Genomic DNA, 12067 nt, shown 5'->3' with positions numbered 1-12067 from the left:
TCATTTAGCAACAGACCAATAAATAGCCTTAATAGCCTATATGATGACCAGATCATCTGTTTCCAGTTCAGCGTACAACTTGGGCCACCAACCCTGACATCCCAACTACGGTGGATACCAGCATGTCCCCAGTGTCCTCTTATGGCCACACTAGCATTTGGATCAAGTGTTTTGAAGATGATGATCAAATCGTCCAGATTTTGGACTGGTACTGTTTGTAAATTATCTGACAGTTGTTCTTAGCACTGTAAAAAAAAAAAGGATCAATAGAAATGCTCCAAAGTGACTTGGAATAAAGTCTTATATAATAAAATAATATGGAAATGGAATAAAATGACAGTTTTGGACATGGTTTGTGCGTAACACTGAGGATACATTGAGAATATATAGATATACAGATGCCTTAAGTAGAATTTTGAATAAAACATTTGACGGCCTTTTACATAGGCAGCATGTAGACTAAACCTATTAGCTGTGCAGTTGTGTTTGTATTGATAAGGTAATTACATTTGAAATGTAAAATTTTAAATGTAATAATTAAAAAAGCCCATAATACAAACTATTTATATTGGTCCATTCACTATATTTTAAATTTTGAGCACATCTGGCATTTTTAAAATATGGTCAAAATTCAAAAATGGAGTTACAAGGTTTTGTTGCAACAGATTATAGTTATAATAAATATTAAATACATAATAATAACCTAATGGTCTACACAGGGACGAACAAACTATCGTTATTAATCTCGAAATGAGATTTACAGAGATTTTCAGATTAAGTGAGCTGCAGCAAAAACAAAGATTTGTAAAGATTGACATTAAAACTTTTATTATTAATATTTTCCGGCCACAACAATAAAATTTAACAAATGATCACTAGAAAAAAAAGTTTACTTCCATCAGCTGTACAATACATACAGTATCATAAAACTGGCCGCCAAGATTAAAATCCACTACAGAAGTGACGTAGTGTTATCAGCAGCATTTCACAAAAAAGGAAAACATTATACATATGTACATCCACATTGAGTTCTTAGTAAATTTCACATATGTACAGTACGTCTCTATGGTTGAATATAAATGAGAGTCAACTCTGTTTCCTTATTTAAAGATTCTCTTTAAAAAAAAAAAAAAAGGACTGACCGAAGTTGACAGTGGGTAGCTAGGTTCAAGATCCTGGGATACCATTTTGACAAAAAAAAAGGTACATCCTTTCAAATCATCACGCTCAGCCATTTGCTTCCACCTGCCCCAAAGACGCTACCACAGTATTGCACACTGGGCTGAACGCTGACTCTGGCTGTAGGGGTTTTGGGGACGTTCACTGCACTAGAGATACATCCAACCATGTCAAACAACAGACGTTTGGAGGTATGCTACATCGTTCAGACAGTTTGAAACTAAACGGGTGTGCCTCGAGGCTCCATCGTCTGCCTTTCCGTCTTGACTGAAGATAAGCATTCTCCAGATATGGCCCTTGAGTGGCGAAAGTGGCTTGAGGGCCTCTTCGTCGGCTAAACGGAGAAGCCCTGGCTTTTTTTGTCGCCCCAGCCACGAATGTAGAATGCACTTTGGTATATACCAAATGCCCTGGGTTAATAAATTACAAGAATATCACAACAGTCTGAGGTAAAATAGTAAAATGTTATGCTAGAGTAAGAAAAATGTAACCCCTTGAAATTGATGTTAAGACAAGATGGATGCAGTAGAAAAGACCCATTTCCCACTCAGTAAGAGAAATACACGTAGATCATCACTGGGTGAGACATCCCTGTTGGCAGAGGGGTTTTCCGAGTTCTTATGTCAAATCATGGGATAGAAATTCGGCGTGTCTAAACTGCATATAAAACCTCTCAAATGTGCGGCCACATTCCTCTTAGAACCCACTGCGCAGGTGCCAAGAGGATCTTTGGGCAATGCTCAGACAAGTGCAAGAGGATCACCATATAAAGAGGATCTTTACAATTCTTTACAATATTTCTGTAGACCTAAAAGCAAGTGAATGGGGTTTGTTAGGAAAGGAGGGGGGGAGGGGTATCGCTGTTGGGACGACAAACGAATGGCATTGATAACCAAAGGCACATTGTATTAAACCTAAGGGCACAATTATTCCCCACCACTGTTAAAATCCACAAAACAGCAAAAAAAAAAAAAAAAACGTATAAAGTACAATGTGAATGGCCTGCTGGCGTTGCCAGGTTACTGTGCATTTGCAAATGTACTGTGGCTGTCCAGAGGGGTCTGGGCAGTGTGCAGCACGCAGTGTACCGTGCCAACCAGTAGCAAGACCCACATGAGTGCCACAGCTTTGCTTTGCCACTTTCCAAGCCCATGGTCCAGCCCCCTTTCTTTCGCCACCTCCCACGTACATCCGCAACTGGTCGAGAGGCAAAGAACGACTGCTTTTTTTTCCTCTTTTTCCTGTGTTGTGTTGTTTGTTTTGTTTTCCTTTCCGAGCAGAGTCTCAAAGTAGTAGCAGACAGAATTCTTGTGCATTACATCATCATAAGTCACTCCACTGATATCAAACCAACAGCACACATTCAGGCCACTGTTTCTGTTTATATTAGCTCTTCTTTCAGAAATAATAACGAGAAATAAATAAGTTAAACTTTTACAAAGCTTTCAGACCCACGTCAGTTCGTCTTCTTCTTACCATACTCACTAATATTTCCAAAAAAAAAATCAAATCAAATCAAATAAAATGCTACAAAAATGGCCAGAATTGTGAAATATTCATTTCTAAATCCGCTTTCCTTTCGAGGTTTGGGTAGAAACATGATGTCACTTCAAGAAGGGAACAAGCTTTTAAGAATTTAAACTCTGGCCGCATACTAGCGAGTCCACGCTAGGAAGCTAAGTATAGAGAAAAAAAAAGTGATATGAATTCCGGAGGATGATTTTCTCTCTGCCGTCGTCTTTCCACGATAGTGTTAATACTGGCTCAGATTCAAGTAAACGTCCTGTCAATTAGTGATTAGCACACACCTTTCTAACTCACTGCAAAGGCAGCAGCCTTCAGAAGGGAGAGTAAGTGAATCGAAAGAACTTCAGCACAACCGCTGCAACTTCCGTCTGCTCACTAGGATTAGTTTCACGACATCATTTTTGTTCCATGAGCAGAGGCGTTAAAATCGTAAAAAAACACCTTTTAAATAAAAAAGGTAAAGCACCAAAGGTTTTCTCCTAGACAGTACAACGACGTGATCACAGCAGCTCTTCCAGAGAATAGCTTATAGTTACATACACATGAGCCTGTCGGTTCCTGCCAAAAACTGCCAAGTTTCCTCTCAGTCAAACCACAGAAACTCCTCCTCACTTGCCGTCAGTCTGTTTTGAAAAGGTACGCCATCCTGACGTCTCTCTTTTCCTCATTTTATTTTCGTAAGGAATGTCAAGAGATTTTTAGGCACATACCAAGTCTATCATGTAAACATTTGTTTTTCTCCCTTCTGCCTCAGAACAGTCCCAAACATTCGCTTTTCCACGTCAAATTTCACCATCGAGCAACATCTCATCCAATTTCTCATTTCACTGCTAAGAATCTCCATTCAACTTCAAATGCTACAAAAGTGCAGAGAGCATAGCCTTTAGTCCAACGTGTTAAATCCTCCTCCACTAATGCATGGTTGATCTGATGGATTCTAGAGGTAGGAACTATAAGCTAGTACACAAGTCAAACCAAAATGAACCTCATTCTTCAAGTCCTCAAGTCTGTTTGCCTTCTTTGCTACAGGATATTATACAGTAAAGAAAACGATTAGGACTTCATTAGTAATAGGCCAGATTGTATGAATGCTCTCTGGGTGCAGCATTCCACACAGTCCTGAGATAAAAACTTAAAAGTGTTGTTCCCTCTTTTTTTTTTTTTTTTTGGCCATTTTAGTATTTCTAAAAGAGTGTTTTGAACAACAAAAACAAAAGGTGCTACAACGCTGTAAATAAGTGGTGAATATGCATTAAAGACTCTGTATTCCTAAAAACTCTCACACTCGTGAATGCTCAGCTTTCTACGATTAGATCACCATTTAAAGAAAGAAGAAGAAAAAAAAACACCAAGAAATTCGCATTCAGCTGACTAATTTTGGCAACACTGTCCTTTGCTGTATATTCCCGTTGGCATCAGTCATTTGCGCCAGGTTAGTCCTTAGTTTTGAGGCTGAGCCTGATGTGGGAGGTAATTTGGAGATAGACGTTATAGCACCTGTGCCCTCAGTGATCCGCTTAACGGTCGTTTTCTCCCCGGTGGGAGGTTTTGGCAAGCGTCTTCTTAGCCACGGGTGGCGAAGGGCCTGACTAGGGGTCATGCGCAGAGTTGGGTCCCACTCCAGACACTGCTTGAGGAAGTCAAGGAAGAGGGGGTCGTCGCAGCCCTTCAGCGCCGTTACCCAGTCCTTGCTTCCCGGAGGACCTCGGAGCTTGCCCCTGCGCGACCGCCCACCATTTAACGCCACCGTGCCATCAGGCAAAGACGTGACCGTGCAGTAACGAGGATATCCCTTTGAGCTGATGAAATTTTTGGCTCTCTTAGAGGAATCCAACAGCTTCTGGGAGGGCATGCCCAGTAGCTCTATGACACATGCTAGTTGGTCCCCTTCATCTTCCCCAGGCAAGAGAGGGTACCCTGTGAGTAATTCCGCCAAGATGCAACCAAGGCTCCACATATCGATTGGCATCCCGTACCGAGAACCAAGTATGACCTCTGGGGCCCTATAGAAGCGCGATTGGATGTAAGTGTAGACCCGTTGGTGCTCGTAGCAGCTAGAACCAAAGTCAATCACTTTTATCCCGCTGCGTCCCTGCTGCTTCAGGAGGATGTTCTCAGGTTTGAGGTCGCAATGAATGATCCTGTTTTTGTGCAGGGAGTCCAGACACTGCAGGATGGAGTGCGCAAACTTGCGCACCAGCGGCAAGCTGAAGCCCTGAAATTTGTTTTTCTTAATGAGCTCATAGAGGTTCATGCTGAGAAGCTCGAATGTCATGCAGATGTGGTTGCGGAATGTGAAGTTCTCCAGCATGTGGATGACATTCATGGTAGAGTCTTTGTCCTGCTTGCGCAAGTGCTCCAGGATCCGGATCTCCTCGGCCGCTTGCCGGTGAAACCGCTTCTCGTTGCGTACCATTTTTAAGGCCACATGCTGGTGGGTCTTGTGGTCATAGGCCTTCACCACCTGTCCAAAACTGCCCTTACCAATGACCTTCAGTACCTCATACCTGTAGGAAATATGATCATGGGGAACGTGGATGTAGGAGCCCTGATCGTCGTCATAACCTCCGTTGTTGGAGCCCCCGACCACACCCGGCCGTTTCTTAGCGTTTGGGCCAACGAAGAAGATTTCAGGGTAGTTGAAGATCTCCTGATGCTCAAACGTTGACAGCTTAGACATGTACTGTTTCATGCCCTGCTCAGGAGTCAATGGGGCTGGCTTGGGCTTGCTGTCAGTTGATTTGATGGAGGTGGAACTGCCCTGCCGACATTGAGTGGTTTCCTGCTGTCGCTCCGGCAGGGCCAAACCTGCTCGGGTGACTGGCGTCAACCCATTGGGTTGTGTGGTCAACACTGTCCGCTTATTGCTGTTTTCCTCAAACAGCTGTTGAACGTGGATCTGCTGGTGGTTCCCGACATGCAGATGGTCATTCATCGCGTGTTTATTGCCTCCAACCTAGCAAAGAACACAAACCACAAACAGCATTAGAGGATTCATCGACAAACAATACAGTAAGCAAACCACTGACATAGTGACAGACCGATGAGCTTCAGATCATAAGCCAATCGAGATCGAACGCGAAGATCTACACAGCTTCACCCCTTTTGAGGTCTTGACTTTCTAGATCATTCAAACCCGTTCCATGTCACAGCGTTGTTTTAGTCACCCAGGCAATGGCACTTGTCTGCTCTGACGAGTAAAGCATTCAACTCCCGTTCTCAATAGGGCAGAGGGAGGTCACTCAGGGCAACACCTCAGAAAGGTTAGGAGCTGGACAAACAGGCTTGTCTTCCACTACACTGTGCAGCTTACATCACGCTTTTGCTTTCTTGAACACAATGTGAAATTCACTGCCGCCTTTCAGAATTTAGATTACTTATTAAACAATGCATTCTCATGTTGATCATGCTCAGGCAGCTACCTCCTCTTGGGACTATTTTTAGCAGGAACAAAAGTTGCTGAACCATAATCGACAATTTAGCCTTTTATATAATTTACAGATAAATAAACAGCGATGATTTACAGACATACTGTCCACTGGCTGTTTTATGGTGAGAGTGTCCTTTGCTGGCTTGACCCCAAGACCACTTGCTTGCAGCGTTCAGTGCAGAGACTGCTGACCAGACATGAAATGTCCTGTTCATATCTTATGACCTCACAGTCATAAATACTCTTCTAATTCGCCATGGTGTCCATGACATACTGCACTACACATTCACATAATTCAATTTTCAGTGTTACATAAGTGGTGCGAAGGATTTGGTGTCCACGCTTTAAAAAAGAATTGGAGTCGACTTTCCTTGAACTTGGCCACCATTAGTAGACTAATTTGACTGCGATCCAAAGCTACGCAATACAGCTGATGTGCATTGTGCACTGTGCATTTCAGATCTCGCCTCACATTCTAAGGGACAAGCTGGACTTTTGTTTACCAGAGACGTTAGGCATGTTATTTCCTGCTTTCCTGAAGCTTCCCCTCTGGAAGATACATGCTTCCTTGATAATATGATTGTCTCTGCAACTTGTTTGCACTGCAATATCCTGTTGCCTCAGAAGTCAGACGTTTCTCTCTCTCCCTGTGTATACTTTGCAAAATGAGGGCGAATTTCTCTAGTGTACTGGTGCAGCGTGTTTCCCTATCCCAACTGTGCAGAGCATCTTACTATATCTAAAGGATTAGGCTTTTTCCCTCTAATTAAGAAGATTAATAGTGCTTTCTAGTTAATCTCGGGAATCTCAGGCACACACAGGATTTAATCATGAAGGATAAATAGAATTAGGCTTCTATTTTGTACCGACACTCTCCAACACCCACAAGGCAGTTCCTAGTGTCTAGGCCAGGGGTTGGCAATGGGGGCTGGAGTCCGGCACAGTTTGCTGATTTCCCTGCTCTAACAGACCTACTAAACTTGGCAATTAACAAGTGAGTGGAATCAGGTCTGCTTCACAAAGAAAGGCACAAAAAAAGAATCTGGCACTCCAGGATGGGAATTGCCCAACCCTGGTCCAGGCCCTGACGATATGTGGAGGTTTTAATACTAATACTAATGCACTGACGGTTTGTTACCCACCGTTTCTTGCCGTTTTGTTTAGATTTCTCTTATTATTCATTGGTTCTCTTCAAATATATGTTTTATCATTTGGTTATAACATGTTTTGTCATGCTATGGATTAGGTTTGCTACATTTTCCATGTTTATGTAATACGTGATGGTGTTTTGTGGTTACAATCTATATTGCTGACATTAAATTTCCTAGTGGCACAACCTGGGCGCTAGTCTCTACACTTCTCACCAAACATCAGGGCTAATGCTCCGGTTGACTGTGATATACAAAAGCCAACTCCAGAGTTTTCCATAGGCAACTGTATGGCCAATGCTAACATATGGGAAATACCAAGTGCCTGAAAGTGCAATTTCTTGGTGACACTTTGCCATTTAAACCCTTATCATGCTACTGGTGTCAACAGTAGACTAACAAGGTTCACAAATGGCATTTAATTGGACCTATTAATGAACTAAAATGACAGCTCAGCTTCATCCCTCTTTTGCGGTTCTGCTTACTACACTGTAAGAAAATTTAAGGCAAGTCAACTTAAAATGATGTTAATATAACTAACCCAAATTAATCTAAAGTTCTTCTAACTCTCATTTATTTGAATACTTTAGGCAGTATTCAATTAGGATTCCCCCTAATCACATGATGCTTCCAGGCTCCCGAATGGAAAGCTTTCATTCTCAGATCTCTGACCATAGAGGGCTGCAGTGTTGCTGGGAATTAACAATCTCCTGTCCTCTGACAAACAGGCAGTTAGACAGTTGTGTCTATGTACATTTCTGTGTCGAGGAACGAACAGAAGGGTAAATGTACTCAGATATATGTGAGTGTATATGGTGCAACTGCACAGCTCTAGACTGGCACAAGTGTCCAACTGCCTGCTTCTCAAGAGACAGGAGATCATACGTTCAGTCCAGCCCAGTAAGCCTCAATGCTCTATGGTCAACAGTCTCCCAGTGTAACCTGTAGACAGTTCAAGGAGAAGAAAAGCACTAACTAAACATGTTACACCGTAATACAGCAAATTCAGCTGCAGCACATTCACTGATGTCCATGCTTATGTTCTGAGATTCAGAACTAATGAACTTTTCATTTCAAGCTGGCCTGGTTTACATATTTTACAGTGTGAGGTTAATTCGAAATGTGGACAGGTGGGGGGTCATGGCGAGGGCACGTGTTCTGACAGCTGCAAAGGACACACAAATAGGAGCTGGACAAAGACACAGTGTGTGCGTCTCACGGGGCACAGAAGGCATGACAATCATTTTACCACGTCCCTACCCTATTTATGTCTTCTATGGTGGTGCTGAGCAAAAATGAGACCTGCGAACAGCTTTCAGAAAGATTGATCTGAGGACATATCATTGGGTTTATGGCGGACTATAATTAATGGAGATGCAAAAATGTCGTAAAGCGGCAGCTCTGATAATGACAGGCTTTTGACGTTTTGGTGCATGTAAATTAGCCCATTTACATTACATTTGCAGCCTGAGCCCATTTAAATTCAATTCACCAGTGCCTGAATAATGCCTGATCATTTTTGCCTTGTTTCAGTGTATATAAGCTTGTCATGTACAACAGATAATATGATCAATCATTTATACAGATTATGTAACTAAGCAGCCAGGAGCCATCTGCTGTCTCTCTGCATCAGGAACTCAATTTAATAGATATTTAAATAAAACCTAATCATAATCCCAAACCTGTTACATAATCCCGGATCATAATAATACCCTAATTATTTACATGATAACTACACTGTAACAGCAGACACAATTCACCTTCGCTCTCTGCTAACAGAACGTGGCTTTGACAGACTTAAAAAAAAAAAATTAAGCATAACCATATTTGTGTTTGATGAAATAGCCGTCATGCTAGATGTAGTCTAAGTTCATTTCAGTAAGACACACACCAGTGAGATCAGTTAATTGAGTTATTTAGGCATCTATGCTGGCTAAGGTTACAATGACAGCTAAATAAAGAAGCCCAGGGTCTATTTTTTAGCACTGTGAAAAGTGTGAAATTTCTGCATGGAAAAGGCCTTGGCTATTTGAACATTCCTGATTACTCTGGTTGGTATAAGCCAGTCACAGGCAAGCAGGAGGCCTGCTTAGGTTACTGTTTTAAGCATAAGCCTACAGGCAACTGGTTTTCTCTCCCCATCCCCCATCACTGGCAAGCTGCACAGCTCCCCGCACAGTGCGCTAGCCTGTGGCCAATTGTGTCTAGCCCCTGTGTTTACCAATGCCAGTAAGCAAACCTACTATTCACATCAGCATTAATGCACGTTTCGCAAGCTGCACAAACCTAGCCCAGGTCCACATCCCACCAACAGACCACACAGCTCGAGCCCCTATCTTTTTTCCTCTCGGTTTCTAACAGAGCCCTCATGGATGGTATTTATAACCACTGTATTTGGCCTCCGCCTGGCTCTCGAGGCAGGCTGTTCCCCACGCTAACCAGATCTTCTCTGGTAGCACCTAGTCGAGATGAGCTCAGTGCATAAAGAAGAGCAGCAGAGGTACACGCCTCATGACCAAAACTGGAACCTACACCCAACCTCACACCGGCCACACAAACTGCTTGCTCAGCATTAAACAATTGCCCAGAGGCTGGATCTCAAATGCCTCTTTATTTTCTACATGCTGATCATGAAATTATAATTTGGCTCTACCCGAACAGCGCACTGTATGCCCAACAGTGAGTCACTGCGATGAACGGGTTGAGAGTCGTTCAATCACTAGGCGGAGAAGCTAGGGTTTACATACCAACAGATCCGAAGTAATACAACCGGGGTTTCTGAATGATGCTTTAATTGCACTACTCACAATATTTACTTTTCTGAGCATATCATGGATATTTCCAGTACTTTAAGGCTGACCAACTGGACGGATGATTAACACAGCGCCTAACTAGCCCTGTTTCTTAGGATTTAGTGCAGTGCTGTATGTAATAACATAAGGATACCGGATTCATACCAGCATAGGCATGGCATTGGTTTTAACAGCTGTGCTGGATTCATGATGTTCAGATCTGACGTATTTGATGACATCCTATGCATTTTTGGTTTTTGCAACCCTACAGATCGCTAATCCACATGCATATCAAATGATAATGTATCTGTATTAGATTTGGAAGATGAGCACATGAAGATCGGTGCATGCCTTTGCACTGTATTGAGCATTTCACCATATAATCCACCTCTAATCCCTATTAGAATCACAGCTACAGCCTTACTAGCTATAGTGCACTACAGGAACGGTGCAGGTGGCTGAACTGTTCTCCTACAGTATTTATATACAGTCCAATTACTTAATGGGTGTATCAGAGGGAAACTGTGGTGTACATGCAGACCTGGCTATAGCTGTCCCTAGCTTTCCACACTGCTGCCCTTTAAAGCCAAGTGTCAAAGCATTCTCCTGGGCTGACTAGGTGCAAAATCCGGTCAGACGATGACTGTAAATCAATCTTAGCTAGTTGTTGTCTTGTACACTGCGGTGCTTTGCCGTACCGTGAGCGAGTTGGTGTTCCTGAGAGGAGGTAAAGTGACGGGCGATGCCGGCTCAGTCCCTGCCCGGAGAGCCCCGACGCTGATCCCGGGGGAAGACTGCTGCTGGCAGATTTCACCCCCTTTGCCTGCGATGCAAGAACACGACATTTAGCACAGGCTGTACACATTATCTGATAAAGGAAGGAGAATAAAAAGAATGGCAAAAACATCGTTATCTATCCTACAGACGTCGTGGCTAGCTATGCTAGTATCTATACCTAGTACCTAGGCTGGCTAGCTAAGTACCCATCCACCTCGTATGTATGTCCATTTAAATCGGATTCAAAAGGGTAAAAGTGGGCTGTAATTATTCAAACATTGTTAATTTGTATTTTTTTAACCCCACTGAATGACAACGGGGTTTTAGAAAGGGTTTTTAACGTATGAAGACTATCATTAGGAGGGTTAACGGACAGCTAGCTAGCTATAGATAGATAGCGTAGCTGCGGATGATCGGTGCTCGGTCGGAACGCCTGGCTGGCCGCCTGGCTGGCGGGCCGGCTGGCTGGCTGGCTGGCCGGCTGGCTGGCCGCCTGGCTGGCGGGCTAAGCACCGTGTTAGCCTGACGAAAAAGTAGTGAAAAATTCAACAAAACACACCTCAGCTGCTCAGAGCAGAGCATGGATACAGCTACTTAGCTAGCCACCGTAGTCAAGCGTGAAACTGCCTGGCTTGTATGGCCGGGGCGTCAGAAATCCGCATAAACAGTCCAGCGTCCACGGTGGAGAGTTAGCTATTCGCCCCCCTGAATCCGGACTTTAGCCTCCTTACCAGTCGGGTAGACAGCAGCGCAGGGCTTCTTGGTTAACATGGCCGCTGGAGAGTCACACACAGGGAAAAAAAACCCACTTGAAAAACCCACTCCTCCCCCTGCGCTGGGCGATCACCTCCAACTCTGCTACTCCAATCAGCTACATCCAGACTCGCACTCTCAGCGGGCGCAGCTTCCTCAGACACCAGCCCAGGTCGGGCTACCATCGCTCGCCAGAGACGCCCTGCGAGAGCCGCGGCTCCACACTGCTACACCCACCCAGCCTCGACGTTCCTAGCTGCATGTTAACACCACCTCTCTACCCGGGGGGGGGGGGGCACTGGCAGGGTGCTATGGGTGTTGCCTGGCTTATCTATCGTACCCGTTCGCCTCCACCTCTTACACCTACCCCCACCTTCCCCCACCCCACCCTGGACGTAGCTAGCTAGTTGGTGCAGTTTATATATATATATATATATATATAAAAAAAAGTGGCTGACATG

The 12067-nt window shown here is 43.8% G+C and overlaps 1 protein-coding gene across 2 annotated transcripts; it reads right to left on the bottom strand.

Annotated features, from left to right (window-relative positions):
- Positions 1–811: 811 nt before the first annotated feature.
- On the bottom strand, positions 812–11853 carry dyrk2 (dual-specificity tyrosine-(Y)-phosphorylation regulated kinase 2). 2 transcript variants are annotated; one of them, XM_072673127.1, is made up of 3 exons: positions 11585–11853; positions 10775–10899; positions 812–5662 (listed from the first exon to the last, which is right to left on the bottom strand). In XM_072673127.1, the coding sequence occupies exons 1-3, from the start codon at positions 11622–11624 to the stop codon at positions 4070–4072; spliced, it is 1758 nt and encodes a 585-aa protein (XP_072529228.1). In that variant the 5' UTR covers positions 11625–11853; the 3' UTR covers positions 812–4069. The 2 variants fall into 2 exon arrangements, with proteins under 2 accessions (XP_072529228.1, XP_072529229.1); XM_072673128.1 differs by lacking the exon at positions 11585–11853 and adding an exon at positions 11413–11455.
- Between the last annotated feature and the right edge of the window lie 214 nt (positions 11854–12067).

Source organism: Salminus brasiliensis, chromosome 2 (assembly GCF_030463535.1).
Source record: "Salminus brasiliensis chromosome 2, fSalBra1.hap2, whole genome shotgun sequence".
NCBI classification, from domain to species: domain Eukaryota; kingdom Metazoa; phylum Chordata; class Actinopteri; order Characiformes; family Bryconidae; genus Salminus; species Salminus brasiliensis.
Note: the sequence above shows the minus strand (reverse complement) of the source record. Positions and strands in the feature narration are given on the sequence as shown.